The sequence below is a fragment of the Mus pahari genome, chromosome 14, assembly GCF_900095145.1.
Source record: "Mus pahari chromosome 14, PAHARI_EIJ_v1.1, whole genome shotgun sequence".
NCBI lineage: Eukaryota > Metazoa > Chordata > Mammalia > Rodentia > Muridae > Mus > Mus pahari.
Genome location: NC_034603.1, coordinates 88,598,447 through 88,625,064, shown reverse-complemented (window position 1 = coordinate 88,625,064; position 26,618 = coordinate 88,598,447). Strand labels below are relative to the sequence as shown.

The 26,618-nt window shown below is 47.2% G+C and overlaps 2 protein-coding genes across 2 annotated transcripts in view; one reads left to right on the top strand and one right to left on the bottom strand.

The window, feature by feature from the left end:
- Tbcd (tubulin folding cofactor D) overlaps nt 1-26,618 on the bottom strand; it is a 168,583-nt gene that overhangs the window by 82,378 nt on the left and 59,587 nt on the right. The gene's annotated exons all lie outside the window — the stretch shown is intronic.
- Znf750 (zinc finger protein 750) lies at nt 16,660-25,048 on the top strand. The gene is made up of 3 exons (XM_021211858.1): nt 16,660-16,772; nt 21,832-23,437; nt 23,557-25,048. Exons 2-3 carry the CDS (start codon nt 22,017-22,019, stop codon nt 24,245-24,247), a joined length of 2,112 nt encoding a protein of 703 aa, XP_021067517.1. The 5' UTR covers nt 16,660-16,772; nt 21,832-22,016; the 3' UTR covers nt 24,248-25,048.

Genomic DNA, 26,618 nt, shown 5'->3' with positions numbered 1-26,618 from the left:
CCCAGATGCTCTGGGCAAGGCCAGCCAGCAAGCCTCTGGCCTCGGGGAAACCTGAATGTGTTCTCCAAGTGTCAACTTATCACTCCACAGGACAAAATCAATTTCCAGACAGACAACTGCAAGTGGCAGTGTCAGCACTCTCCACGTCCACTTCACATCTCTCCTACACCTTGCCGGGAAACTGGTGCCACCCACAAGCAACCCCAACAGGCAAACGCAGACCTCCCACACCACAGTACCCAGCCCAGCCACAGCACCCAGGTTTCTGTCCCCAAACTGAAGTAAGATAATTTTGGAAACTAGCCCTTCTTAGGGACTTGTTGACATAGCCAGTCGCAAGGAAATCAAGTGATGGATCTGAATGCACTAACAGTATGTCTTGGTGGACTTTCTCAGAGTGTGATCCCATTTACTGTTCAGAGGACCAACTGCCTGGGAGGATACCTGATGGTTCTAACTACCCATCCTGTCAGAGAGGCCACAGGAGTTGCAGGCTCCAAGAACCCACTCACATCTTGCCTGTCTCCAGACAGCCAGGTGTCAAAATATGGCGAGACTCTCATGCCTGTGTCCTTCCACAACTCTAAGCTAGAAAGGCAGGAAATAAAGCTCGTTAGGGCCTCAGGCCCCACAGACACCCACGGGTGCCAATGCTATCCAGCAAAGACCTGACTGTCCTCCCCTATTCTGGCCCACAGCCCAGTCAGCAGTCGTCAGGGACAGCATCCTGGCTTCTCTTGTGCTGAGACACTTAAAAGCATGCTCCACAGATGCACAGCAAAACACCAGGAGCTAACAAAGAATATGGCGTGAGGCAATGACCACCAACGACTGGCTGCTGAATGGAGACTGGCCTAGTAAGGGCAGGATGCTATGATATGGATCACTGGAAAGGAACTGATTTGTAGAAAGGACAATGTGGAAAAGACAGCAATGACCGACCTTGTAACAGAAAAATAGGAAAGCCAGACTGCTGTCTCCGATTCAACCCAAGGTGTGAGAGCAGCAGCCTGGCACTCAAAGACAGGTTAGGCTTAGGTCTGCTGCTCCTGGGGGGTGAGGAAGCTCTACAGATGACCTGCTGGGCTGTCCAGCCTCAGCCATGTGAAAGGAAGACATTGAGTTTCCAGCTCTGGTATTCAGGGATCTGGGAAACAGAAGTCAGAGTATCTTTCGTGGCTACAAGGGCACTCACTGGGCACTCACAAAGCTGAGCTCAGGGGAGGGAGATGGTGATTTGGAACAAGAAACTCTTTGCCTTCAACCTTTATATAATCATTATCAGACTGAAAGTCAAAAACAGCTCTTTCCAGATTCAACAGGTTTAAAATAAGGAAACTGTTCAATAGCTTTGAACAAAAACCTTTCTCATGGTTCCAATTACACACTGCAAATGCATGTCAAATATATATATCATACCCCAGAGGGCTTCCTTTTGGCAACTTGGGAGTCCAGCAAGGTAATTTAAACACCCTTCTCTCTAGACAGCATGTCGTTTGTTTAACACAGGCTCTGCCTAAGGAAGCAACAGCCTCCAGGTGAGCGCAGTGAGTTAACCCCCAGAGCCCCCGCATGCCTCTCTGCAGGGTCTGTAGAGCCTGTAAGCCAGGGACACAAAGATTCAGCTATCATCTGCATAAGCAGAGACAACCAGCCCATAAAAATCACCACACGGTTACATCTCCTGACAGCCACTCGGCCATACAAATTTAAAACAAGTTAACGGGTTGGGCAATCGTGTACAGGTTCCTGAGGTGTGTCTGGTGTAAACCCCAGGCTCTGCTCGACCTTCCCAACTCAAACTCAATGGTAAAGAACTTGCAGCGATGGAGGTGTACAGTGGTGTGAGCAATCCTAAGAAGAGAGTATGAAAAATCAACTATTCTAATGCAGTCCAGGAGGTCAACAACAGGTAAAATGCTGACCATGGACTGACAGACATACCACAGAAAGCAGCAGTGTCTCCCAAGCAATGCCCAAATCCATGCACTATCCTGAGCCACCTCATCCCACGAGTGGAGCCACACTCAGACCCAGATGCCTGCTCACCAAGCCTGAGCCTCAGGGGCCCAGGTTCCAGATCAGGTGTGGCTGCAGGACCTGCAACCTTGTACCAACAGCCATCGCACTGTCCTTAAGAATGTAGTTCAACTTGCTCAGGAGAAATGTCCCTTGAATGTGCTGAAGATAGGAAGAATGATCCACAGAACATCTGGATTAATTTCCCACAGGCCATGTAAGAATGGCCCCAGAAGCCCCTCACTAACCTACAGCAGCAGCAGCAGCATCTGGCCTATGACCATGGAACCCTCAACTGTGTGGGAAGGAAGGGCAGATTTGTGGATCTGGCCTGCCCTTGAAGGGCCAGGGACAACTCACCCCACACCCAGTGCTGCAGGGAACACATTCTCAGATATCATCTGGCTCTGTACCCTCCAAAGGCACTTCAGGGGTCTACCTACCAAGCAGGTCATTACATTAAGACCACACTTAATCTAGAAAAAGGTTCTACACTCATCTGGGTCCCAGAAACCCTCCAACTATACAGTCAAGAGCCAAGGCCCATCTGTCCACACAACCCAGCCAGGAGTCCTGAAGGTCTCAGGAAAAACTCCAACAGGCAGGTACACAGCTACCAGTTTGGCAGTGCCCTTCATTCCAAACTTGCTTCCCCCACCCCCAAGAAATTCACTCACAGGAGAAGACATTTCCACTTGAAATGAAGACTCACAAGGGAAGGACCCTTCAGAAATTCTAAGCTTACCCCACCTACATTAGCCTCCTGGGTGGTACAGCAGATTCTGCTGGGAACAATGACAAACACATCAGTGAAATGTCCATATCCACTTCCATCCCTTTAAGCTGGAGAATGAGATGAAATCCATATAACAGGTAGTAAGAAGTATGGGGCACCTATAAATGCAACATTCCTGATGGGTGTGACTAGAAGTAGATAACAGAGGGAGACAGGGGAGTGCTACTGAGGGAACACAAGTCTTATGGTGACACTATAAAGCCACACACACACACACATACACACACATTCACTCATCTGGGAATCTCTGCTAGCTACAAGTGTTATGCCCAAGCCAACACTGTAATTCTGAAAGATCCGCCGGGTCTTCCTGAGCACTTCTTTGTAATCTTATAAACTTGTTAAGTGCTTCAGAATGAAAAATAAAAAGAAGAGGAAAAGAAGGTGTTATGGTCAGGAGATGAAGCAAATGCGCAGAGATTGCTGAAGGCTTGGTGGCACTACTGAGATGAAAGGATCGATCGCAAGGGTGCTAACTTTATCAGTGGATACTGATGACCTCACAACGCACAGCCAGTGGGGCCTGAATGGAGGAAGTAAACCACGAGGGAAATGCTCTAAAAGATTATGTATCTTGCTTCGACTCTTTCCCGAGTTTGCCTCCTGGCCCCTGGTATAGCATAACAGCTTGCTTTGCCGTGATGGTTTGTGCCACACCACGGGACCAACTGATCACGGTCTGATACCTTGGTATCATAAACCAAAGCAAACCCCTCCCTCCTAACTCCCCTCGGGTAAATTGTCAAAGCAATGAAGAACGGCTAGCACAGAGGTTACAGCAAGCTGAGACCAAACAAAAGCCTGGGGTGTACAAGATGGTATAGTTCACCTAAGAAGCGCCAAAGAGCAGCCCGAGTACCACCTGTATATATAAATAATGCCTTGACCCCAGCACAGGCTGTATTTGTGCAGGGATGACAACGATGTCCCATCCAGTGCCCACAAAAATACCTCTGTACAAGTGGTGTGAGGAAACAATGTTCTGTACTTAGAATAGCTGCGTCCCTCTAAAGCTCATGTCTTGAACCATGATCACTGAAGTGTTGGTACAGTGTGAACTAGGGTCAGGTCATGAAGTCAACACCTAAAAATGGAATGGTGTATGATAAGGTAGCCTAATAAAGGTCTTAAGCCCATCCTCACAGAAGGACACACCAAGTGTGAGTAAGGGGACATTGTCTGACTCATAATGTGCTAGCTGCTTCATCTAGGACTCCCAGCTCCAAAATGGGTACAAGCAGTAAATTTCTTATGTCTACAAATTGTCCAGTATGAGCTGTTTTGTTATAAGAGCCCCAAAGAACGGACGCTACATCCTGAAAAGCACAGGACTCCGAAAAGCTATACTGATTGAGCATGGCCTAGCACCTGCCTGGATGGAAAGGCCAGAGGCCGTCCCTCTCCAAATGTTACCGGAAGACACAGAGAAGGCATCGGTGAGCAATTAGGGATCCAGGACAGCAAGAAAACACCCACTAGGCTACATTCAAAGATGTCTGAAAGAATACAGCCACAGGAGCTTTGTGCCAGCGCACAAGGCAAAACCCCCATGTGAAGCCAGGCTTAATAGCTCACACTTGTAATTCCTGCACTCAGGAAGATGAGGCAAATCAATTTCTATGAGTTCTGGCTTAGCTGAACCAGTGAATGAACCCTGTCTTTAAAGAACACAAAAACAAAAGCAAACAAATCAAACAACTTCTGTGAGAGCCCACGCAGTTCGGGTGACAGACAGGACCAGCAAGCAGCAAGAGCTCCCTTGTGCCCCCAGGTATTCCAGAGCCTTGGCAGAAGATACCAAGATTGACCATGCAAGTTTTCAAGACAAGGGGGAAGTCAAGTGTTCTGTCCCTTGGAGGACACCAGCACTTTCCCCAGGAGTGTGTGCTTCTCTCCAGAAGGAGCACTCACCCTACCTGGCGGTGTTACTTACAAGCCAGCTAACCAAAGGCAGCAGTGCCTATCTCTCAGTCCAAGGTTATAGCCACCTCCCACCCATATTCCACACCCTGGAAGTAGCAGCTGCCACCGAAGTGGCACAACAGGTCTATGCTATCCGCCCTTTCACCAGAATGGAGCATCATCTTCAAATGCAAGTCGCTGCTCCATATCACAAGGGTTTTTGGTAGAGGAGAAAAATGAGCTGCAGCTGCAACTAATGAAATACGGTGTCCAAGTGCTGTCACATGCTCTGATAGCAACTGACCAACAAGAGATGACAGATGAGGCTAGAGGGGAAAGCCAGACATCCATGGGAACACCCAATTCCTTTCCCACCAAACCCCACTTTACCACTATTGGCCAACTGAGGCCTGAACTTAGGGCCTAGACAAGACGACTGGAGTTCCTCTGCAAAAATAAGCTCATGAGGGGCTTCCCTTCCATGCTGGACTAAGAGGCAAATAGGTGAGTCGTCCAAGACATCCTGTCCCTTGGATTCCATCTTACTTATCTTCACAGAAATGTGCATACAAGCCCACATTTTTATTAGTGTACCTGCCCCGTGTCAGAGCATGCACACAGCCCCCACAGACCCCATCCTACCAGTCCATGACATACACAGTACCACAGACCCCATTTCATATGCCCATGATAGGACATACACACAGCACCACAGGCTCCATATCACATGCCCAGAGCAGGGAATCCACACGAATGCACCTCCCCTTCTCTATGTTCTCCATGACTAAACATGCCAACACCCACATGTGCCCCATCCTGTATTAGCCAAGCAGAATCAAGGTGGGGTATCCAAGCAAGGCCAGCACAGCCTCCCAGGGAAACAGAACACAGACTCCTCAACATAGGGCAAAGGCATGCGCTCCTCACAACCACCTAAGCACACAAGTACCTCAACAAACATGGTCCCTGGGGTGTGGTTAGGGCTCCTGACAGGAGTTTAGTGGTGCCCGGCAAAGGCTCACAAAAAGACCACCAGGCTGACAAAAAAGACTCAATACCTTCTCCACCATCAGTCAGCCAGTATATCTGCTGCCTTTCAAAGCCACTCAAGTGCTGACTTCCAGCCGAGTCAAGGTCCTCCAGGTTAATACTCAGTATTACACTAGTCATTTTTCAAGTGATCCTATTGGTTCTTTGCCAGTTAAACACTCCTAGAATCCCCTAGTGACCATTTCCAGCAAGACCTGGCGTTGGCTCCCTTTTTCTCGGCCATTGGTTTCTTTTGTTATCTATCACCCTAGCCGGTGTCACAGAGGCAAGGGCCTGTCAGTTCCTGCCTACTGCCACCAGCACCACAGGTCACCACAGAAGAAGGGCATGGCCTGGCAAAAACCACGAAGCAGGAGGTGCCTCCAGGACCAAGGGTGTGCGCCTCTGCTGAGGCTGTGCTGCTGGCACAGAAACACCCACAGCTAATGACAGAGTGGCATGCACAGCAGCATGAAAGAAGCAAAAGCAGCGTCCTGGAGGATTAAAGGCTAAACCAGGAAGTCGAGACCAGTTCTACCTGACTTACAGCCAGGGTCCCAGCCCTAAGGCCCAGGCCACCGGTGGCCCAAGAGGGTGACCCTGGCTCTAGCCTCTGGGAACATCACAGGTATTTCATAGACAGCAGTATCCCATGAGACTGCCGTGTCAGAGATGGGCCCTAACTCAAGGCAATATTGCAAGAGATACACAAGACTCCAGGAGAAGCAAGTGGCCCAAGGTCACAGAGGGCACATCTAACATGGTTTAATCTCAAGCCTGGCACCCAACTAAGCAACTGGAGAGGCTCTGATGTCATCATTCCACATGTCTATAGCTTTCCTGGTCATGAGCTGGTGGGTACAGCCCCACTGAGTAAGTCTCAGACTTTCCACCATTATACTGCCTGGCAGCCAGCCTTGGCTACCAATTCCAAAGGATGCTCTGTTGGTATCTGCAATTATGAATTCTAACCCCCATTACTTGTGTTCACTACAGTGACTGGATTAAAAAATAATAATAATCTGCAGGAACAGCTCACAGGCAGGACACTCATTTTTCACAGCACTCATTTTCTTTGGAAAACTAAGTCATTATAGGAGGATGGTTATGAATGCAAAGGCTCATGTGTTGAAGGCTAGGTTCTCAGCTGGTGGAGCCAATCATTGAGAGGTGACCAGATCATAGGGGTGCTGACTTAATAGACTAATCTATTGATGGATGTTTACTTTGATGACATTATTGGGAAGAGAAACTTTGGGAGGTAGAAGCTTTTAGAAAAAGTAAGTCAGTGAGGGGGTTGATATTCAGGGGTCAAATGGCCCCCCTTTCCTCCTCCCTCCTGGCCACCATGAAGCAAGCTATACCTTCCTTCTCCATATACTTGCACCACCATGACATTCTGCCATCTTGAGCCAAGGGAATGGGTCCAGCCAACCTTGGACTGAAAGATCTGAAATCTGAGCCACGGTAAATCTTTTCTTAGATTATGTCAGGTATGTTGTCACAGTAACAAAAAGTTCCATGAGGAGCATGGAAGACACAGTCCTGAAGACACTGTCATTTTACGGGGCCACAGGTGAGAGCATTACACCTAGACTCAAGACCAAAGACCAAGCCTGGATTCCCATGGAGAAGCCAAGTTCCACTCTTATCTACTGGCCCCATGTAACTCAAGCCCCTCCCTTTATCCCCATAAGCCCAATATGGCTGGGTAAAGCAGGCAACTGGGCATCAGGAACTATTATCCGTCTGTTCCCAACCGGCCCTTCACACAACAGAGGTCAGCAAGCATAAAAATGAGAACAGAGAACAAAACACATGGACTCCGTCAAAGGCACATGGAGAATGGCTCTCAAGTGCAGTGGCACTCAAGGCCCAGTAACTGTGTGCAGCAGTTTCAGTGCCCTGCTGCCACAGCTAACCTGAACTGCTAGAACCTGTGCTCTTCAACGGCAGAATCAGCGTCACAACTCCCCAGGGAACTCAGGGGTCACACATCGCCACAACTACCACAAGACAGGACTGGACAGTGTGAACATAAGTTCCATAAATGAAAGGTTTTGACTCAGGAGCAAGGTTTCTCTCCAAGTTATTTTTCATCAATGGGCCAGCAAGTTGGCTCAGTAGGTAAAGATGTTTACCCCCAAACCTGACAATTTGCCCAGGGATCTACATGATACAAGCCAAGAAAACACCCCCAAAAGTTGTCCTCTGACCTCCATATGTGTGCTATGACATGCATTAAAGACAAAATAAAAATAAATGTGATTTAAATTTTTCATCAAATAGCATAAACACCATCACAGTGTTTAAAATAACAGCAAGATGTGGGTAGAAAGGCACACTGAGTGTACTTCGGAGCCAAGATACTATCACCCATGCTCAGAAGTATCCAGGTCAGGCAGGTCTGCCCTAAGCTGATTTCCACTTTTGAAAACAAACACAACAAACCATGTAACACAAGTAGAGAGGTTATACACATGGCTCCTACAGACACATGAGCAACAAAAACTGGGGCATGCACCACCTTGACATGCTAACACAGACACATGAGCAACAAACACTGGTGCATCCACCGCCTTGACATGCAAACACAGACACATGAGCAGCAAACACTGGGGCATGCACCGCCTTGACATGCTAACATTTTCCTTTACTGGACCACACATCAATAACAGTTCACACAAAATACAAAATCTGACTAAATAATTGCCAAATAAAAGCAAAAGGATTAAAGACACTTCTAAAGGTTTGGGGGGTTGTTTAGTTGTTCTTGAGACAGGTCTCACTAGGTAGCCCTGGCTGACTTTGAACTCACAGAAATTCACTCTCAATTGCTCAGAGTAAAAGTGAGAACCATCATGCCCAGTTAAAAGTCACCACCCCCACTTTTTTGAGATGGGGTTTCTCTGTGTAGCCTTGGCTGTCCTAGAACTCACTCTGAAAACCAGACTGGCCTCAAACTGAAGAGATCCACCTGCCTCTACCTTCTGAGCACTGGGATTAAAGGTGTGTGCCACCATTGCCCAACTAAAAATCCATTCTTAATGCATGTGTGCATGCATTTAGACACATCATATACATACTGTACATGTACGCACACGCACACACACAACCACCCAAGCAAAGGACACTACAGAGAATGGTAAATATATATTGATTTTTTTTGGGGGGGGGTATTGTTTTGTTTTGTTTTTTGTTTTTTGGTTTTTTGGTTTTTTCAAAACAGGGTTTCTTTGTATAGCCCTGGCTGTCTTGGAACTCACTTTGTAGACCAGGCTGGCCTCAAACTCAGAAATCCACCTGTCTCTGCCTCCCAAGTGCTGGGATTAAAGGCGTGCGACACCACCACCCAGCTTATATATTGATGTTAACAGAGATACTGCCAAGGGAAGTATTTTCTTATTAGAAGAGCCAACAGGATGATATAAAATAGCTGCAAAGCACACATATAGTAAGGGTTTACTATCCATACTATATACACTCCCCAGGCATGACAATATACACCTGGAACTCTAGCACTAAGCAGAATGGGGCAGGTAGATCACAAGTTCAAGGTCATCCAAGAAACATACTCTCTCTCAAAAAAAAAAACAAATGTCTCTCAACATCACCTCCACCAGGTATGGGCTGATGGTTTTGTTTTATTTTGTTTAGGTTTTTTGTGGTTTGTTTCTTTGGAGACAGTATCTTACTGGGTAAACCAGGCTGCTCTCCTGAGTGCTGAGATGATAACATATATGCTATTAGACCCAGCTGAAAAGAAATGTATCTATTTAAAACACATTTGTGGGCTGGCGAGTTGGCTCAGCGGGTAAGAGCACTGACTGCTCTTCCGAAGGTCCTGAGTTCAAATCCCAGTGACCAAATGGTGGCTCACAACTACCCATGAGATCTGACGTCCCTCTTCTGGTGCGTCTGAAGTCAAATACAGTGTATTTGTGTATAATAATAAATAAATCTTTGGGCCAGAGTAAGCAGGGACTGAGCAAGCAGAGTTGACCAGAGCAAGCAGAGGTCCTTTAAAAAAAAAAAATTTCATTTCCCAACAACCACATGAAGGCTCACAACCATCTGTACAGCTACAGTGTGTACTCACATAAATAAATAAATAAATAAATAAATCTTAAAAAAGAAAAAAAAGAAAGACATTTGCCCAGACAGATTCACAGCCACAAGTACGTGACACAATAGATGCTCAAGATCATTGTCACTGAGGCAAAATGCAAGCCAAAATCACATCAACATACTCCTTCAGATCCACCGGACTAGGTATAAAGGTTGGCTTCCTTTTTCCAGAAGGAACCAACTGTGGTACACCACTACTAGAGGCGTAAGATAGTACTGTGCTATGAAAAGTAGCTTGATGGACAGGGCACTGTCACTGGACCAATACTGCTGTAGAAAGGTCCACGGCAAAACTACTTATGACAGCCAAAAGGAGGAAACAGCCCAGGCATCACTGTACTCGATCTTTAAAAAGGAATGAAGTTTTGAAACATGGGTGAGCTTTGGATTCATTATATTCAGTGACAGAAGCCAGATCCAAAAGTTCTAACTCAGAGACAGAAAGCAAACTGGCAGTCGTCAGTGTTGGAGAAAATATGGTGACTGATTGGGACGGAGCCAGAGAGATGCAACGTCTGTGCAACACTATACACCCCACAAGTCACTGATTCAGTGGGTCTGGAAGGCAGTCTGATTAGTAAAGAAAAGCCTTGCAAGAGTGAGGGGACCTGAGTTCAATCCCCAGAGCCCCATGGTTTTTTTTGTTTTTTGTTTTTTGTTTTTTGTTTTTTTTTTAAAAAAAAAGGGCCAGGCCTAGTGATATGTGCTGTAGTCCCAGTGCTGAGGAGATGACAACAACCAAAACACTAAGGGTCTACTGGACAGTCACACTAGCCTGCTAGAGAAGCTCCTGGCCAATTAGAAACACTGTCTCAAAAAGGACGGCAGAAGGCCAGAGAGCTGAGCTGGCTCAGGGGTTAAGAGCATCTATGACTCTTGAACAAGACTCAAGTTCCCAGCACCCATGCTAGGTGGGGATCCAACACCCTCTTCTGGGCTGCCACGGGCACCTGTATACATATACACGATTTAAAAATAAAATCTTTAAGAAAAAGGTGAAAAGTGTCCAAGGAATGACACCCGAGATTGTCCTCTGGACTCCTCACACTAGTGTTTATACACATGTCCGTGCACGTGTGCATTCACACATATGTGCATACACAAAAGAACAACTTTTGTACAACACTATATGAAACATTCAAATAAAAGATGAAATTGCCAGGCTTGGTGGCACGCACCTTCAATCCCAGCACCCAGAAGCAAGAGGCAGGTGGATCTCTGTGAGTGTGAGGCAGGTGGATCCCCACAAGTGTGAGGCCAGCCTGGTCTACGAAGCTAAGAAAAGCAGCAGCGAAGAACACTGCATAGGAAAGGAGGAGAGAAAGCAGAGCAAAGTGAATGCTTTGAAAACAGTAAGAGGCTAAAAGGCGCTCACTGAAACAAACTGAATGTGGTGGGTTCAGGACACAGCCAAGCAGAAAGAGGAACCTTGAAGATAAAGCTTGGTAAACAATATGACCCAGCAGACAGCAGACACTCCACTCTGGAGAGACCAGTCAGGAAAGAAGGGTTGAGGATATTACTACCATATTTCTTACAGTGATAGTATGTGTAGATGAGGAGAAAAAAGGGAATCATTTTCACGTCAGTTTTTAGCTTTACCTGTCCCTGTTCAGTTTAACTGCCTTCTGTGTATAGCTGCTTGAGCAGAGCAAATGTGCCCAGGAGGAGATCTAATTCCTGAGCTACACCTAGAAGACTAACAAGTCCCAAGCAGGGCCAGAAAACAAGGCCCCAGAGCTGCACAGCTGGCCTGGGAGAACAGACAGGTGAGGAAAACTGTGGGAATCCTTAAGACTTGGCCCAAGTTCACAAACTCAAACTGAATTTCCCAATCAAGACAAAGCGAGCCGCAGCACACAGAGTTTCGGGTTTCCCTTTAGACACAGAGCATTGGCGCCAACCAACACTAGGAGGGACAGGAAGAACCAGGGACTGTTTACACAAACACAAGCAAAAAGCCTTCCACCCTCAATCATTCACCCTGAAGGCTCTTGAAGAGCCACAGGAACCTGGTTCCATACGGCTCAGAGGTAGAAGAGCCAGGAGAACATGCGCCCTACACAAGCTGCCCACAGGCCACATTCTGGTGCTGCCAGGCCTCCCACCACAGGGCACCACTCAGAGACACCACTCACCCTCTTGGGCCTTTGTAGAAAAAGTGTCTTACATACTCAACAAAATAAAGTATCTCCAGTCTGTAAAAGCCTAGAGTGGCATCACCTTAATCAAGAAATTAAAACCTAAGTGATGGTGTCACACCTCTGAGCCGTCAGGTTTCCTAAGCTCTACATCCACCCTCTCAGGAGAACACACGAACAATAAAACTCTCACACACTTTGAGGGAGAGTGATAAATGCAGCCCTAGCCCCCACGTAAAACTGTCAAACTACTTTAAAAATTGAGAGGATTTTGTTGTTTTGGGGTTTTTTGGGAGTAGGGGGGTGGTCTTCGGTATTTTATTTTGTTTTGTTTTTGGTAATTCAATTGCAGGTTCTTGAGCATGAACTCTGTAGACAAGAACTTTGTGTTCCAATGTCAAAAGGTTGGACACACCTGAGTCCTAAAGTCTGTACGACAGCACTAAGGGCTCCATTAACATGTCCACCTTCTGCCTTGTGGACCCCTAAGGCTGTGGGATAGGGACCCAGGCTTCACTGGAGTAATGAATGATCACGGCCCACCTCTGGCCAATCCTGGAGAGGTTCTAGGCAGTAAGAGCACAGGAGGAGGAGGGTGGATCATCCCCCATCTTGGCCAGATGCCCCGCTGGGCCTCCAGAAGCTTGGAACAGCTCTGTCTACTGAACAGCAACACCTGCCCCCTGGGCTACAGCTCCAGGTCTGTCCTGTGGCTTTGAGCAAAGCAAGAGCAGTGCCTAGGGCCAAACCCAAGTCTAGGAAACTGTCCAGACCACTAGTAACAGAGCTTTTCACAGCCTAGTCGGGACGCACCTTCACACAAATGGAACAGGAGGGCGGCTTGGGAAGCAGAAGGAGGCATGCTGGGAAGGTCAGAGCTAGCTCAAACCAAGTTATTAAGGGCTTGGCAAAATCCTTTGTCTCTCTGGATAGTCTTTTACTATTATAATCCTAACTGAAAGGAATTCCAATTAAAAGCCCCTAAAAGATACCCTCTTCAATGGGACAGAAGCCATGGAGGCAAGGCCAAACAAGGCCAGACTCCTAAGACCTGGGACAGGCCCTGGGCCTTCGGCTATTCCTCTTAAAAAGCTCAGGAGTGCACAACTCCCACAAACCCCAGAAGCACGTGCACTTCCCAGGAACCTGGAACTGGGCAGGATGGAGCTGCTGTTGTCCTCTGTCACCCAAGGACCCTGTACCCCTATCCCAATCATGTCACCAGCACAGAGCTCAAGTTCAGGGGAGACCAGAGTAGAGAGCCTCAGCGTGAGCTGCCTGCTGCCCCGGGGGCATCACAGGGCACCGGGAAGCTGAAACCAGACTTGTGACATCACCACAACAATTCCCATCTCCTTTTTACTTTCCAGATGTTCCTCACAAAAGGAGCACAGAAAATTACAAGGAAAAACCATCTTATACCTATTTGTAAGGAGGTCGGAAAATAAGTGACTTCCCTTCCTTCTTCAAAAATGTTTTGTGAGAGAGGCTGCTGTATGAAATGACTCAACAGACCTGGCAAAGCCTGTGGTGACCCTCTCCCACATTGCACAGCCCTGCATTGCATCGCAGGGGACAGCCCAAGCACAGGCAAAAAGATGTTGAAGGGACAGGGAGTGAGCTCAGAGCCAAGCCGTGCTGTGGAGGAGTACCTAGGCTAGCCCAGCCACAGTGCTCTGCCTTCCATACCCTGCAGGAAAGCGTGCCACAGATGGCTCCAGCAGGGACCCAGGAAGAGAGTCGGATGCAGCTGACCAGAGTCACAGCACTATCTATACCCAACAGCACCTGTCTGCATTCAGTTGGGACGCTGCTGTCCAGAGGTGGCAGCTGCCCCAGACACCCACTCTATACCCCATCTTACCTCCCATGTCACATGATGAAATTGTGACCTACCAGACTAGGTACCTGGGTCAAGTTACTTAACCGCTCTGTGCTCATTAACTCCTATAAAGCAGGTGCACAGCAGCTCCTGTGACTACAGGGAATGATGCAAGGAGCACTCAGCACCAAGGACCCACATGGAAGATGCTCAGGAAACGCCAACTGCCATGCCCAGTCCTGCCCCCTAAGATTTTACTTCTCAAAAACTTCATCAAGACATCTAGGTCATGCAGAGGACTGAGACCAAACACAAGGGTCACAAGGGTTCAGACCTCACTAGTGGCAAAAGTAAGGCCTCCTTTTTTTTTTTCTTTTTAATATCTGTAGGTGTTTTGCCTGCATATGCATGCCTGGTGCCTTCAGAGGTCAGAAGAGGGCATCAGATCCCCTGGGACAGTAGCTATAGTTTCAAGCCACCGTGTGGGTGTTAGAAATTGAATCTAGGTCCTCTGATACAGCACCCAGTGTTTTTAATGCTAAGCTCTCTCTCCAGTCCCATCCTTCGCTTCCTAAAGCATAAGCAAAGACGTCAAAGAGGGCAGGAAACATAGCAACAGAAAGAACCACTAGGAGGCTACAAGCACATGAACCTTCAGTGGGGGACCAAAGAGGAAGCACTGCCACTCCCTGACCTACACAACAGAACCCATTAAAAGCCCAGGTCTTGGCTGTCATCAACTCTGAGCATTCTGTCAACCAGCAGCAATAAAGAAGCCCCACTCTGCAGCAGACAGAGTTGAACCCCTACATAGAGTCCCCAAGCCCTCCTATCCTGCGAGAAACTCACTGCAATATTCAGAGCAGTTAGAACAAGGTATCAAAGCAGGGCTACTCAAACCCCCAGAAACCAGAGATCCTGACTGACCTGACTGTGGAATACGCTTTCTAGAAATGCTAGAAGATATAGTTAAGGAAACTGAGACTATAGGAAAAAGAAGAGGAGGATATATATATATATATATATATATATATATATATATATCCGATGCCAGGCCATGTAGGGAAATGGTGACAAGGCTGGGCCTCAAAACAGGGGATGCTCACTAAATGTCACTCTTCAGATCAGAACTCCTGCTCCATGAAGACTCTCCTTGGAAGAAAGCACTGTAAAGTAACATTAAGCCAATAAGTCTGTTGGAGTGTTTAGGGGTTAGTATAGCACTGTCCTCACTGACAATGAAATACAGAAAAGAAGAGGGAAGGAAATGTAGAAGCTATGACGCAGCAAAGATAGGACTGGCCCAAGTGAGAGGGCAGCACACAGGGAAGAGGGACAGCCCTCAAGAGGATATGGGAGGTTACGCAGAGGCAGAAGAGTTAAGGGGGTCCATTAAAAACACCTGAAATCCAGATTGCAAATTAGAATCAAGGAGTAAAAAACTCTCATCAAAAGGTAAGTGAGAGCGGAGGGAAAGGGTGAGACTTTCGCCAAGTTCCTGCCAGCCTTCCTAGAAGCTGGCCTGCCCCAACTGCTCCAGAAGAGAGGTGCAGCAGAAACGGCACTGAGATCATTCTCATCCTTGCCTCTCCATTTTGCTCTCTTCAAGTCCTGAGATGTCCAAGGGCTATTCCTCTTCTGTGGAGTCCTGGAAAGTGGCAGGGTAGCTAGAGGACTTCACCATACTGGGAAGCCTCAGTAAACACCCACAGAGTAGAAGCACTGCCCCGGGGAACCGGAACAGGTACAGACCACCTCCACCGCAGCCGATGCAACAGACTGTAACAACCGGGTGACTGTCTCAGACCAGAGCTTAGGGTAACTCGCTCTCAGCTAGAGACCTGAGACGCCCTAGGGAACGGACGGCCTGCGCTCTTGTAAGACTGAGCATTTGGTTTAGACTTTTCCTAGAAATGAGGCAAAGTAACTAAATTAAGCTTTAAAGAAGTAAACATAAAGGTGAAGCCAAGTAAAATCTAAAGTCTTAAATGGGTGCTGGCCCTTGCCAGCAGCTGCGGGTACGACCAAGAGTCGTACAGCTATCACAGTGTCCTTTCCCTGTCCCCAAACTGACATCACATTCCAGCCCCCACTGCAGCCTGCACAAGCCTCAAAGCAAATAAGTAAACGGTGGGGGGTGGGGGTGGAGGGATGGTAAAATGGCTCCAAAATTAAAAATCTAAGTTATTACTTAAAGAGGGGGTGTGAAGGTGAACACACTGCCGACGCCCAAATGACAGACAGCACATGTCAGCTCCACAACCAGTACAGGCCCTGGGCATGTTCAGGCAGGTCCCTGTGACAAGGCAGCAAGGTTAGCATCCTCTTTGCCACCCTAGTTCTCCCGGTGACCTCGACAAAACTCCTGGAGAAGGGTAGAAATCGCAAAGGTGGCCAGAGGCTTCTCTGGGCATCACAGCAAAAACACTATTACTGTTTTCATCGGTGACATGTGTTTCAAGACAAATTGTATTTCTCTGCTTCTAGGTTTGTATGCTAGAGTCCTGAAGGGAAGCTCCTCACCTGAGTCGTTAATGAGCATCAAATGCTTGTGAGAGAAGTACATCAGCACCACACTCTGCATCCAGGGATCCTGACTCCTCTGCAACTGGGCAGCCCTCCCAGGACCCCACACACCGTGAACCTAGGGTCCTGTGGGGCACCTGGAGTGGCACAGGACTCTCTGGATCCCTGCTCAGTGAGGCTACGTGGAGCTCAGTGGGTGCAAACACTTGAATTGTAGCTGCAGGCGGAGGAATATCAGGTGCATCTCTACGCCCCGAGGGCTCAACTCCTACACTTAAATCCCTCCCACTGGAACAGCCGGCTCCAGTTTCACCGAGCCAGCGAGCCAGCGTGAGAACAGATCCTGCTCCTCAGACCTCAGCACCTTACACAGAAGAAGGACTCCACATCCCAGCACTGCCCACCTTTGGTAAGTGCTTACAATTTCTTCAAGTTTTCTTTCAAAACTACTCTTTAGTGTATCTTGAGGAATCTGTCTGGGTAAATTGTTTGCTGTTGGCTGTCCTTTCCTGCTCTCCCTATTCCCTAAGGATTACTCAGAACCCGGCAGGTGCATCTCGGGGATGCAGACCACAATTACAGAACTCCTAATGGGGTTGATACGCTATTCCAAGACTATGAGCAAACTTATTTAGAAATCAAGCCTTCCTTTCTGCTATAAAATTTATTTTAAAAACAAAAGATGAATTTATAGTATTGCTTAATTGTTCCCTACTTTTCAAAGAAATTACAATAAATTTTGACATAAAAGAGGCAAAACTCACATATATACAGAGAGACAACTATACAACTGGTTTCATTTCTAGTTTAACATCTAAAGCTTTTCAAATTTAAAATAACTGCTACTTTGACAAAACCTGTCAAAAACAAGAAACCAACTAAGTTTAAGTTTTTGTTTGGTTGTTAAGATTATGGGGGGGGGGAGATAAATCTGTATGAAAATAACTACTGACCGAATAATCGGCCAAATCTGACCAAGTCAGACTTGGTTTAAGCAGAAACGCCTGCATTTGCTATCCGATTGTTTGCTGAGCATTAGCGAAGGCTCTCTGATGTTTTAAACTGCTGTGTTACAGAAACACAGGCAAGGTGAGCTCCGGTGCCATGCTGGTAGGGAAGCCGTGAGACCGCACAACACAACCCATTTGTTTTCTGGATCCTTCCTTCCAAACACACTCTAGAAAATGGCTTTCTTCTAAGGCTACAGCTGCCCTAAGTTCACCTTCATCTTAAAGAACAGAAAGTTTGGGAGGGAGCGGCGGCAGCCAGCTACTGCAAAAGCCCACATGAAGTAAAACTCACAAATCTCGTTCTTGCGACACCCCAGTGGGTAGACGACAGTGGCGTGCCCTTGAGTGGTGCAATAATGCCACATCACAGTGCTGTAATTATAGCATGCCCTTCACGACGTTCCACCTGCGAGGCTCTGCGCCAGACAGCTGGACACCACCAGGAGGAATAGTACAGCACTGTCTTGATTTGCAGGTCAATTCACAGGACAAACATAGCTGCCTAGCCTGTCACATCGCTGTCCTATAAAGCAAAGCTGTAATTACCTCTATTGTGTCCTATCAGAGTTCTCTTAAATTATTCTTTCTCTTGTCTGATTGCCAAGTGCAAGCCCCTTAGAAACTTCTAAAAACATGCCAGCCACTCACTGTTATCTTGATACCATCAGCTACACTGCATGTCCACACTCAGGGACTGCTGAAGTTTAGTGCTTTAAAGACAAACAGGACCCCGTGGCCAACCGAAACTACACAGTGCTCACTCTGTGTGTGGGCAGGTATCCCGGATGGCACACTGTGGGCAGGTGGAAGTTGCTCTCAGCCCAGGGCCCTTTCCAAATGCAAAGTCAAATAGTTTAATATAAGAGATATTGAAGTCTCAAGTCATACAGCTGATGTATGTCAGCAAAAAAATTGGGACACATCTTACAGATCTTGAGCTGGATACTGTACATGTTTCTAGGTCACTGTATTATTGTACATACTGTATGCTGCATTGCAAGATTCAGTGAAGGAAGTCTGGGGCCAAGGTGAGGTCTGGGGAGGCACATTTGAGAACAGGGCTTCCCCAAGGAAGACAGAGAACAGCTCTCTGCCAAAAGCCCTTGACCCAGGCTTGGTGTCTGTGGGAATGAGCCCCCTGGCCTTTGTATGGGAAGCAGAGGGGAGGAGGGTATGGTGCCAAGTAAAATTCCTCTGGGACTGTTTCAGCATCAAACATGCTAACACTACAGTTCTCAGACAGCCATAGCTACACATATAGCCTTCCAGAGATGTATTCCCAAAGTAGTAACAGGCCCAACCCCAAAAAAAAAAAAAAAAAAGGAAAGACACATACCCTTCTTACGCCTTTAGGAAAAGCTTCACCTTTGAATATAAACCCAAACTTACTGTAAACAGTCAAAGTTCTTGGCTTTCCTGTTTTGGCAACAATGTGTGCTTTTGGGAATATTTAACACCAGCGGCTGCCAGACAGTACAAAGTCCAGCAGGTATAAACTGACCAAACAGGACTTATTGTAAGCCTCCATGCCCACAGACATATGTGCCTGGCTGCAGTCATGGCTGTGGGTTAATTTCTTGATAGTCATAAACCTCACTTGCTTAGGATAGAGAACTCACAGGCTGACATCATCATTCAAAAGCTTACAAAAGCATAAATTTTATCCCACTTACTTCTCTAACACGGTAGTTTTATAGATGAGTTACGCCCGCCTTGCACCTGCCTCCAAGCAGTGAGCTCTCCGCCTTAATTAGCAATTGTGAAATCCTGAGGGTCAGTTTATCCGAAGTTACTGAAATGATTACAGCCGAGCCTGCTTCTATATCCATTCCCTTTCAGTTTTAATAAACCTCAGGAAATGGTCTCACTCTAGAACCCTTGCACAAGAGCCACTGCTGCTTATCCCAGCCAGCCCGCTCACTGTCCTGGGGATTAGCAGCCAAAAAAAAAATTAAAAGACAAAGGCTGAAACCAAAACTTCAGGTACCATTACACACACACACACACTCAGTAATAATTATTTCCTCAGTTATTCCTTTCTTGAAAGACAAAAAAAACCTTACCATGACAATGTACTTATTTAACCACTGTACATGTTCAATATTTAACCACAGTGGCACGCTTACTTCTGCCCGAAACCATCAGTAACGTTTACTACAGTTGCTTCTCTGAGGGCCCGTCATTATTTCCTTACATCCTGAGGGGCTCTTCTAGCCTGCCCAGGACACACAGTGTACTGTCCCACATCTGTCCCCAGGAACTGGGAAGCAGCTCACACTTGACAAATGTTTGCAACTGTCATCATTCTGATCATGATGCTCCCAGCTAGTGATGAAATCATCTCTCTCAGATCTGTGCCATGACATATCCTATACAGCCATGGGAACCTGACTTGCAGAGGTTCTCACGCCTTCAGAATCAAGAGTGTAATGAGCGTGCCAGCACAGGTCCCACTGACTTATCGAGCTGCCCTCATCAGCTAGTCAGACAAGGGAGGCTTCTCAGGTTCCCTGACACGGGCAGGGAAAATGCACTCCAGGTATAAGCTGGGCCCACAGAGAATTTCTTTACATTTTTCCTTTTAACATGAGGGAGAAGAAAAGTCACAAGGCTATTACTAAGTGTTAATATGATCAGCTTCAACATAGGACTTCTGCCTTCACTTTAGCTTCTACAGCAAAAGTGAAATCCAGGCAGGACCCGCTTTGACAGCTCAGTCTCCCATACTCCTCCCGCAAAGGAGCCTAGGATCCTAGCTTCCTCCCCGGCATGGGGCACCTGACATTCTTATCTTCACTCTCATTGCTATTCGGACTCTCACAGTGGACTACTTTCAGGACTGCCTGAGCCACTATTCTCCCAGACAACTACTTAAGAGCCCTAAACACTCATGATAAGGTAACTTTAGCTCTTTGTGGGCTGCTTCTTGCTTTGAGAAAAAATTCTTGCCAAGCAGCACAGGCAGGCCTTGAACTTGAGAACTTGAGACCCTCTGCCTTAGTCTACCCTAAGTGATGGAATTGCTGCTACCACAGAGGCAGATATAGTTTTCTTTTGTGTTTTATATATATAATAGTGTGTGTGTGTGTGTGTGTGTGTGTGTGCGCGCGCGCGCGCGTGCGTGAGAGTGTGTGTGTGTGTGTGTGTGTGTGTGTGTGTGTGAATTAGAAGAGAAACCAAATGAAACCTGATAGAATCCTCAGAAACGTGAAGCACATAAGTGGAAATAGTCTGTCCTTGCAGCTGCTCCACCCCACTGCCCACTGTACACACACGGGAACACTGGGAACAGGGGAGACAGACAAGAGTGAGGACTTAATCGTAAGAATGTAGTTATGTTTCTAAAGATATGGTTTACAGAAGAGCGTGTGTGTGTGTGTGTGTGTGTGTGTGTGTGTGTGTGTATGTGTCTAAGTTTAGAGGGTATGGCTTTACATGTTTTTTTAACGAACTCAGTTTTGTAGCTGAAAACACATTTCTTAAATAATTTCCACTGAATGTTATTTTTAAGTGTTTAACACACTAAGTGGGAGACCTTCCCCTTTTCACATATCCTATACAAATCAACCTTCCCCCTCTACCCAAGGCTACCCAGAGCCACCCTAGATGTCCAGGGAGGCAGCTTCACTAAGTGTTCAGCCTTGGGTTAGGAAGCACACTATAAGATATTTGGGTACAAGGGGCTCCTGGGGCAAGATGACTTCCTCCCTCTACCTGGGTACGGCTGCTCTGGTCTCTTGAGAAGGTTTATATATCCAAGGAAGGAAAGGGCAAATCTATGAGTTATTCCCAAACACTGATGAGTGGCAAGACATAAAAGCCACTCCGGGACTTGCAAATCATCCTAACACTGCAAACTGAGTTGACCTACATATAGCATTCACATTTGTACTGAGCCAACATAAATGCTACTTACTAGGACTAAGAGTGTAGTTCAAGTGGGTAAGAACATTTACCCAGTGCACTTGCTGATAAAATGGGCTTTTGAATTTTTAGAAGCTGTAGAGTAAGTCCTATGTCTTAAATATTTTTGATTTTAAATATTCACACACATAATATAGCAGCAGCATAGCTAAGCAGGACCTTGGAACACTCAGGTAAACAACGCCAGAGCACATTGGACTAAGTGTCTGCTCCCGTAGAGCATGCAGAGGGGAGGAGGCTCTGGTCACAGAACCCTATCAGAAACCCCAAACAAACGGACCAAGGGGAAGTCAAGATTACGGGATATGGATCCCCAAAACTCAGAAGATGACTACTGACACTTTGCTCTCTTGGTCCCAGGCAAGTCTTTCAGGTTAGACTTAAGAAAACATCGCAGGATGCTGGCAGCCAGGAGAGCAGATTATCAGGGATGCGGGTGTCATCTGCTTTCTAATGGTACCAGGCTCCTCGTCCGTCTTTAGCAAGACGGTGCAGACACTGACCCTCTGACCCAGTCTCTGTCTGCCTTCACAGCTGCAGGTGCCCGACGGAAGGAACTTTCCTGGTTAGGCCCTCAGCACATGGAGCTGGCTCCAAATAAAGGACTCACAGCAAGAAAGAAGACAGTACTCACCTCCCTCAAAGCCACCACATTCTGGTCAAAGAGGAGGCAGCAGTGACCACACACTGAGCAGACCGGAGTCCAAACACTAAGGATAATGAGTCTCCTAAAGGAACGGAAACCAAAAAAGCCACACTACATTCCACGGCCCCCAGGAAAGCCCTTCAAGTACAAATGCTTCCAGTGTCCTTTTACATGTAATGAGAAGTCACATCTTTTCAATCACATGAAGTACGGTCTCTGTAAAAACTCCATCACTTTAGTATCAGAGCAAGATCGCATTCCCAAGTGTCCCAAACCTAGCTCGCTGGATCCTAAGCAGACCCACCAGCCAGAGCCCACCTCAAAGCCAGCCGCTTCCAAGTCCCTCCTAAATGGACTCTCCAGCTTTGATCCAAAGTCCCAACAGGGCTCTGCAAAGGAGGACGCCAAAGAGAACCTAGACATGCAGGCTCGGGGAGCCCACAAAGGTCCCCAGAAACCAGCCCTACAGAAAGAAATGACACCGGAAGCCGTTCTCAGCACCCAGCCTTGCCTCGACAGTGGGGTTAGACATTCGGCATTTGTTCCAGTTGGGGAGCACAGACTTAGGGGGCCAGAAGACACAGAGGCTCCTGAAGTGCTGGCCAACTCTACCACCAAAGCCTCCTCATTCCATACCAAGTCTGCATTCCATACGCCTGGTTACCCCTGGAAAGCTGGTTCCCCATTCCTCCCTCCTGACTTTCCACATAAAATCTCCTCTACAAAGGGGTTTGGTGCCATCTCCCCCTATATGCATCCTGCAATTCCGGAGTACCCCCACCCCTTCTACACAGAGCATGGGCTGGCTGCCATCTACTCCCCTTACCTCCTGACTGGGAACACACCTGAGTGTGAGACCACTTTGCTGTCTGTCTATGGGGCCCAAGACCAAAGACACTTCCTGTCTCCTACTGGGCCAATCCCCAAGCACTTGAACACATCCCCATCAACATATGACCACTACAGATTTTTCCAGCAATACCACTCTAATCTGCCGATCCCTTATGGGTTTTACAGACCAGAGTCTGCATTTCCCTCCTACAGTCTCAGGCTCCCATCTGTCACTGGCATCACACGAGATCAGAGCTCTCGCTTGCTTGAAGATGCAGCCCTGGCTTACCCAGCCTCAAGTCCCTCAGAGTTAAACCTTTCAAACTCCCACAGGAAACACACAGAGTTTGAGAAGGGAAGTCCAGCTCCTGAGGCTAAAGATCCTTCTAAAGATGGGCAAAGGGATGCAGAAGAGGCCAAAATGAGCCCCCGAGCAGGGAGCGCTGCCACGGGCTCCCCGGGAAGGCCAAGCCCCACCAACTTCACACAAACAAGCCAAACATTCGAAGGCCTGTGTGACCTCTCAAACAAAGCAGCCTCCTCGGGAACCCCAGAGCGACTCCAGCAAGCTGAGCAGAACCCCACCGCCTTCAAACCTGTCCAAAGGGGTTCAGAAAGCCCTCACTCTCAACCTCCTGCAAACAGAACAGAGTCTCCAAAAAGGTAAGAGAGTTTCTTTTTCAAAGTCTCCAGTGTAGTTTTGCTCAACATCAAGTTAGTTCACACTTGTTCAGAATGCTTTCCATGATCATTTTCCTAAGATTTCTCTTCATGTCTTCTAGCCTTCAGGCCATGAACAGTGATCCTCCAGCCCAGACAGGGAGCAGTACCTCTTTCATCACAGAGGCCCCACCCTCCAGCCCAGAGGACCACTCCAGAATAGGTCCCCTCAACCTCTCCAAGAAGCTGGAGACAAACCCTGCAGCCACTTATGGACCCGTGTATGCAAGCAGCGCCCAGGCAGACACTCTGCAAGACCTGCCACTCAATCTGTCTGTGAAGGATCCCTGCAACGCCTGGGCTCCAAGGCCTGCCCTCCCTGGCCCACCACAAGGTGCAGAACCTGCTGCCGCTCCAAAGACTGAGACAAAGGGTTCTGAAGATAGGACAAGCCACGTGGAGACGCCGCAGGACAAGGACCACAGTAGGACAACCCCAGACGTGCACACGGAGGACAGCAGTGACGAACAGAAGCAGACAGCAGCTGTAGCTCTCTGTCAGCTGGCAGCCTACAGCCCAGGGAACGTCCGAGTGACCGACGAGGAAAGCGCAGCCCAGGAACCCACCCGTCAGGATGTGCCCACCCTCGGTGCTACAGAGAACCCAGAGGCTCAGTGTGACCTCAGACCCAAAGGACAAAAGAGGACAAGTCAAAGGGATGCAGGAAAATCCCAGCAAGGAACTAAAAAGCCAAAGCTGAATGACACGGTCCCACGAGTGCTCACTCTCCGCAGAAGAACCCGGGTATCCTGAGGCCTCACGCACACTCAGTGCTGTGGCTAGAGAGAGGCTTTCACACTGTGTGCCAGCCAGCAGCTTCACTTTTTTGCCATGTTGTTCAGGCTGGCGTTAAACTTGTGATCTTCCCGCCACGGCCTCCTAAGTGCTGGGCCAGCCAGTGTTCCCACAGTTTACCTTCACTTTTTATCAAGTCAGTTTTTATAAATACAGTTTTTCTTCTCTCCTCAAAAAGGACAAAAGGCTGTAATCTTAGGTTTTTTTGTAAACATTAAGATAAATATTAAAAGGTGTTTCTATTTCTGGTTGTTAAAAAAAAAAAAAAAACTGAGTGGCTTATACTCTCCAAGACGGATGACTTAAACTGGGACTTCCTGTTTGTGACACACCAGGGAAATATACAGAACTAGCTCAGCAATGTGAGTAGACTCACAGAAAGGACCTTTCACAAGTACTATTTTTCAGAACTAAAACTTTTACCGTGTTGTTATGTGCTTATTAAATATAGCTATGTGTTTTGATGCCAGAGACATCTTCAGTTTAAGTATCAACTGTTACACGTAAGAGGTGTTGTGATTATTTCTAACTGAACCGTCCATAAACATCTAGAGGCTGATTTTATGAGTAACTTATTTCCATCAGGGAAGTGCTTACTGGTAAAGGTATATCACCTTGTTCTATTTGCTTATGATGTCGAAGCAAACTTTCTCACTTAGGCTTACATTCCACTCCCTAAAATGATGTACCTGTTAATTTTCCAATAAACTCATGTGTGAACTTTGAGAACACATAAAGCAAAGATCAATATCAGCTCTATGGCATTCTTTAAAGTCTTCTTCCTTAGTGTTCAGCAAGAAAGAGCCGACAGCCAAGGCAGCAATGAGACTATGAAAGTGCTTCTGGGATTGGTAAATAAATTAGTAGCCACAGAGTCCAGGCATGTAGTAACCCTCACCTGTGGGGCTTTTCAAAGACCGTGTAGGAGCCCTGAGTCTCAGTGCCTGGAGGACAAGACCAGGAGCCCCCGCAGCTAAGGCTTCATGGGAAGAGCTCCACTCCACAACAGCCCTTCCGCTACGTCTGGACACAGGTGACCTTTCACCCCACTTGCTAGAACAAACGTAGGCACAGAGTGCAGGAATTCACGGCCGCTTTTGCTCAGCCAGCAATTCCCAGCTCCCAGCCAGCCCCAACAGAGCATGCCCAGAGAAGCTGACCGATATTCTTTCTATCTTTCTACCTTCAGAGGATGTTAGAAATAGAGAAACACTCTGCAACTGGTTAAATGCATATAAAACTTCAAATACCAACATAAGAGGGATGTGGGGTTTTTCACAACAGTTATAGAATACATAAGGCCTGTGCTGCAAACTGTTTCTAATGGTGCAGCAGGTTTCCCACTCATAGAAGCAGGAAAAACCTCTGTTAAACCTGGCAAGACAGGAGGAGCCCTTTCCATCCAAGGAGCTAGCAAAGTCCTTTAGGTCCATCCAAACCACCATATATATTAACCCAAACTTACTCTCTTATGATAATATATATATATATATATACAATTATCTTACTTTCCAGCCTGACTCTTTTTTTTTTTTTTTTAATGTTTGCCAAACATACACCAATATGTTTGGCAAACAACCAAAGCACGACCCCTCCTGTTCCCCAACAAGTAAAGGCCTGAAGGAAGGCAATGATGAACGGAGCGCTAAAGCCCGTGCTCATGACCCAAAGCCTGGCACTTGCAAATCCTCCTGGTATGCTCAACCCACGTAAGAACTCAGCCCTCCACTCAGGCCTCGAGGCTCTGATGGACGATGGGTAGTTCACCCACTGCCTCTATCATCTTAAATGGCAAACAAGAAGAACCTGGGTAGATTCTCATGCCCGGGTGAAGCATGAGAATCTACTCTACCAAATAGGAGATGTGCTCAGCCTGCAGGAAAGTGGTCTGTACATTGGTACCATGGGCCTCAGATCAGAAGCCTACCATGGAAAAATACCATCCTCCACGGAGAGTTGCTCCAAGGGTAACTTTCAACAGCACACTCACGGCAACTAGAGTAGGCATTCTATCTGCCTATAAAACAAAAGGCATCTCTAAAACTACATTTAAAAAACCAAAAAACAACAACAACAAAAAAAAACATAGGGTCTTGTTTCCCAAGTACTACCTCTCTACATTCACACTAAAGATAAAACAGAACAAAACAAAAAACAAGCTTCCAAGATGAGTTCAACAGAACTAACACATGACCTTCTAGTAATCCTAGTGCCAGACACACACTCAGACCTAAAGCAAAAGACACCCTCGCGTCCTTTCCACAGCAGCCAGCAGATGGGATTGTGGGGAGAGTGAATGCACTGCAGCATCACTTACAGAACAGGACAT

Coding starts and splice junctions, on each gene's coding strand:
- Znf750 (XM_021211858.1), top strand. CDS start 22,017: ATGAGTCTCCTAAAGGAACGGAAACCAAAAAAGCCACACTACATTCCA. Junction 23,438..23,556: donor AGAACAGAGTCTCCAAAAAG/GTAAGAGAGTTT, acceptor CATGTCTTCTAG/CCTTCAGGCCATGAACAGTG.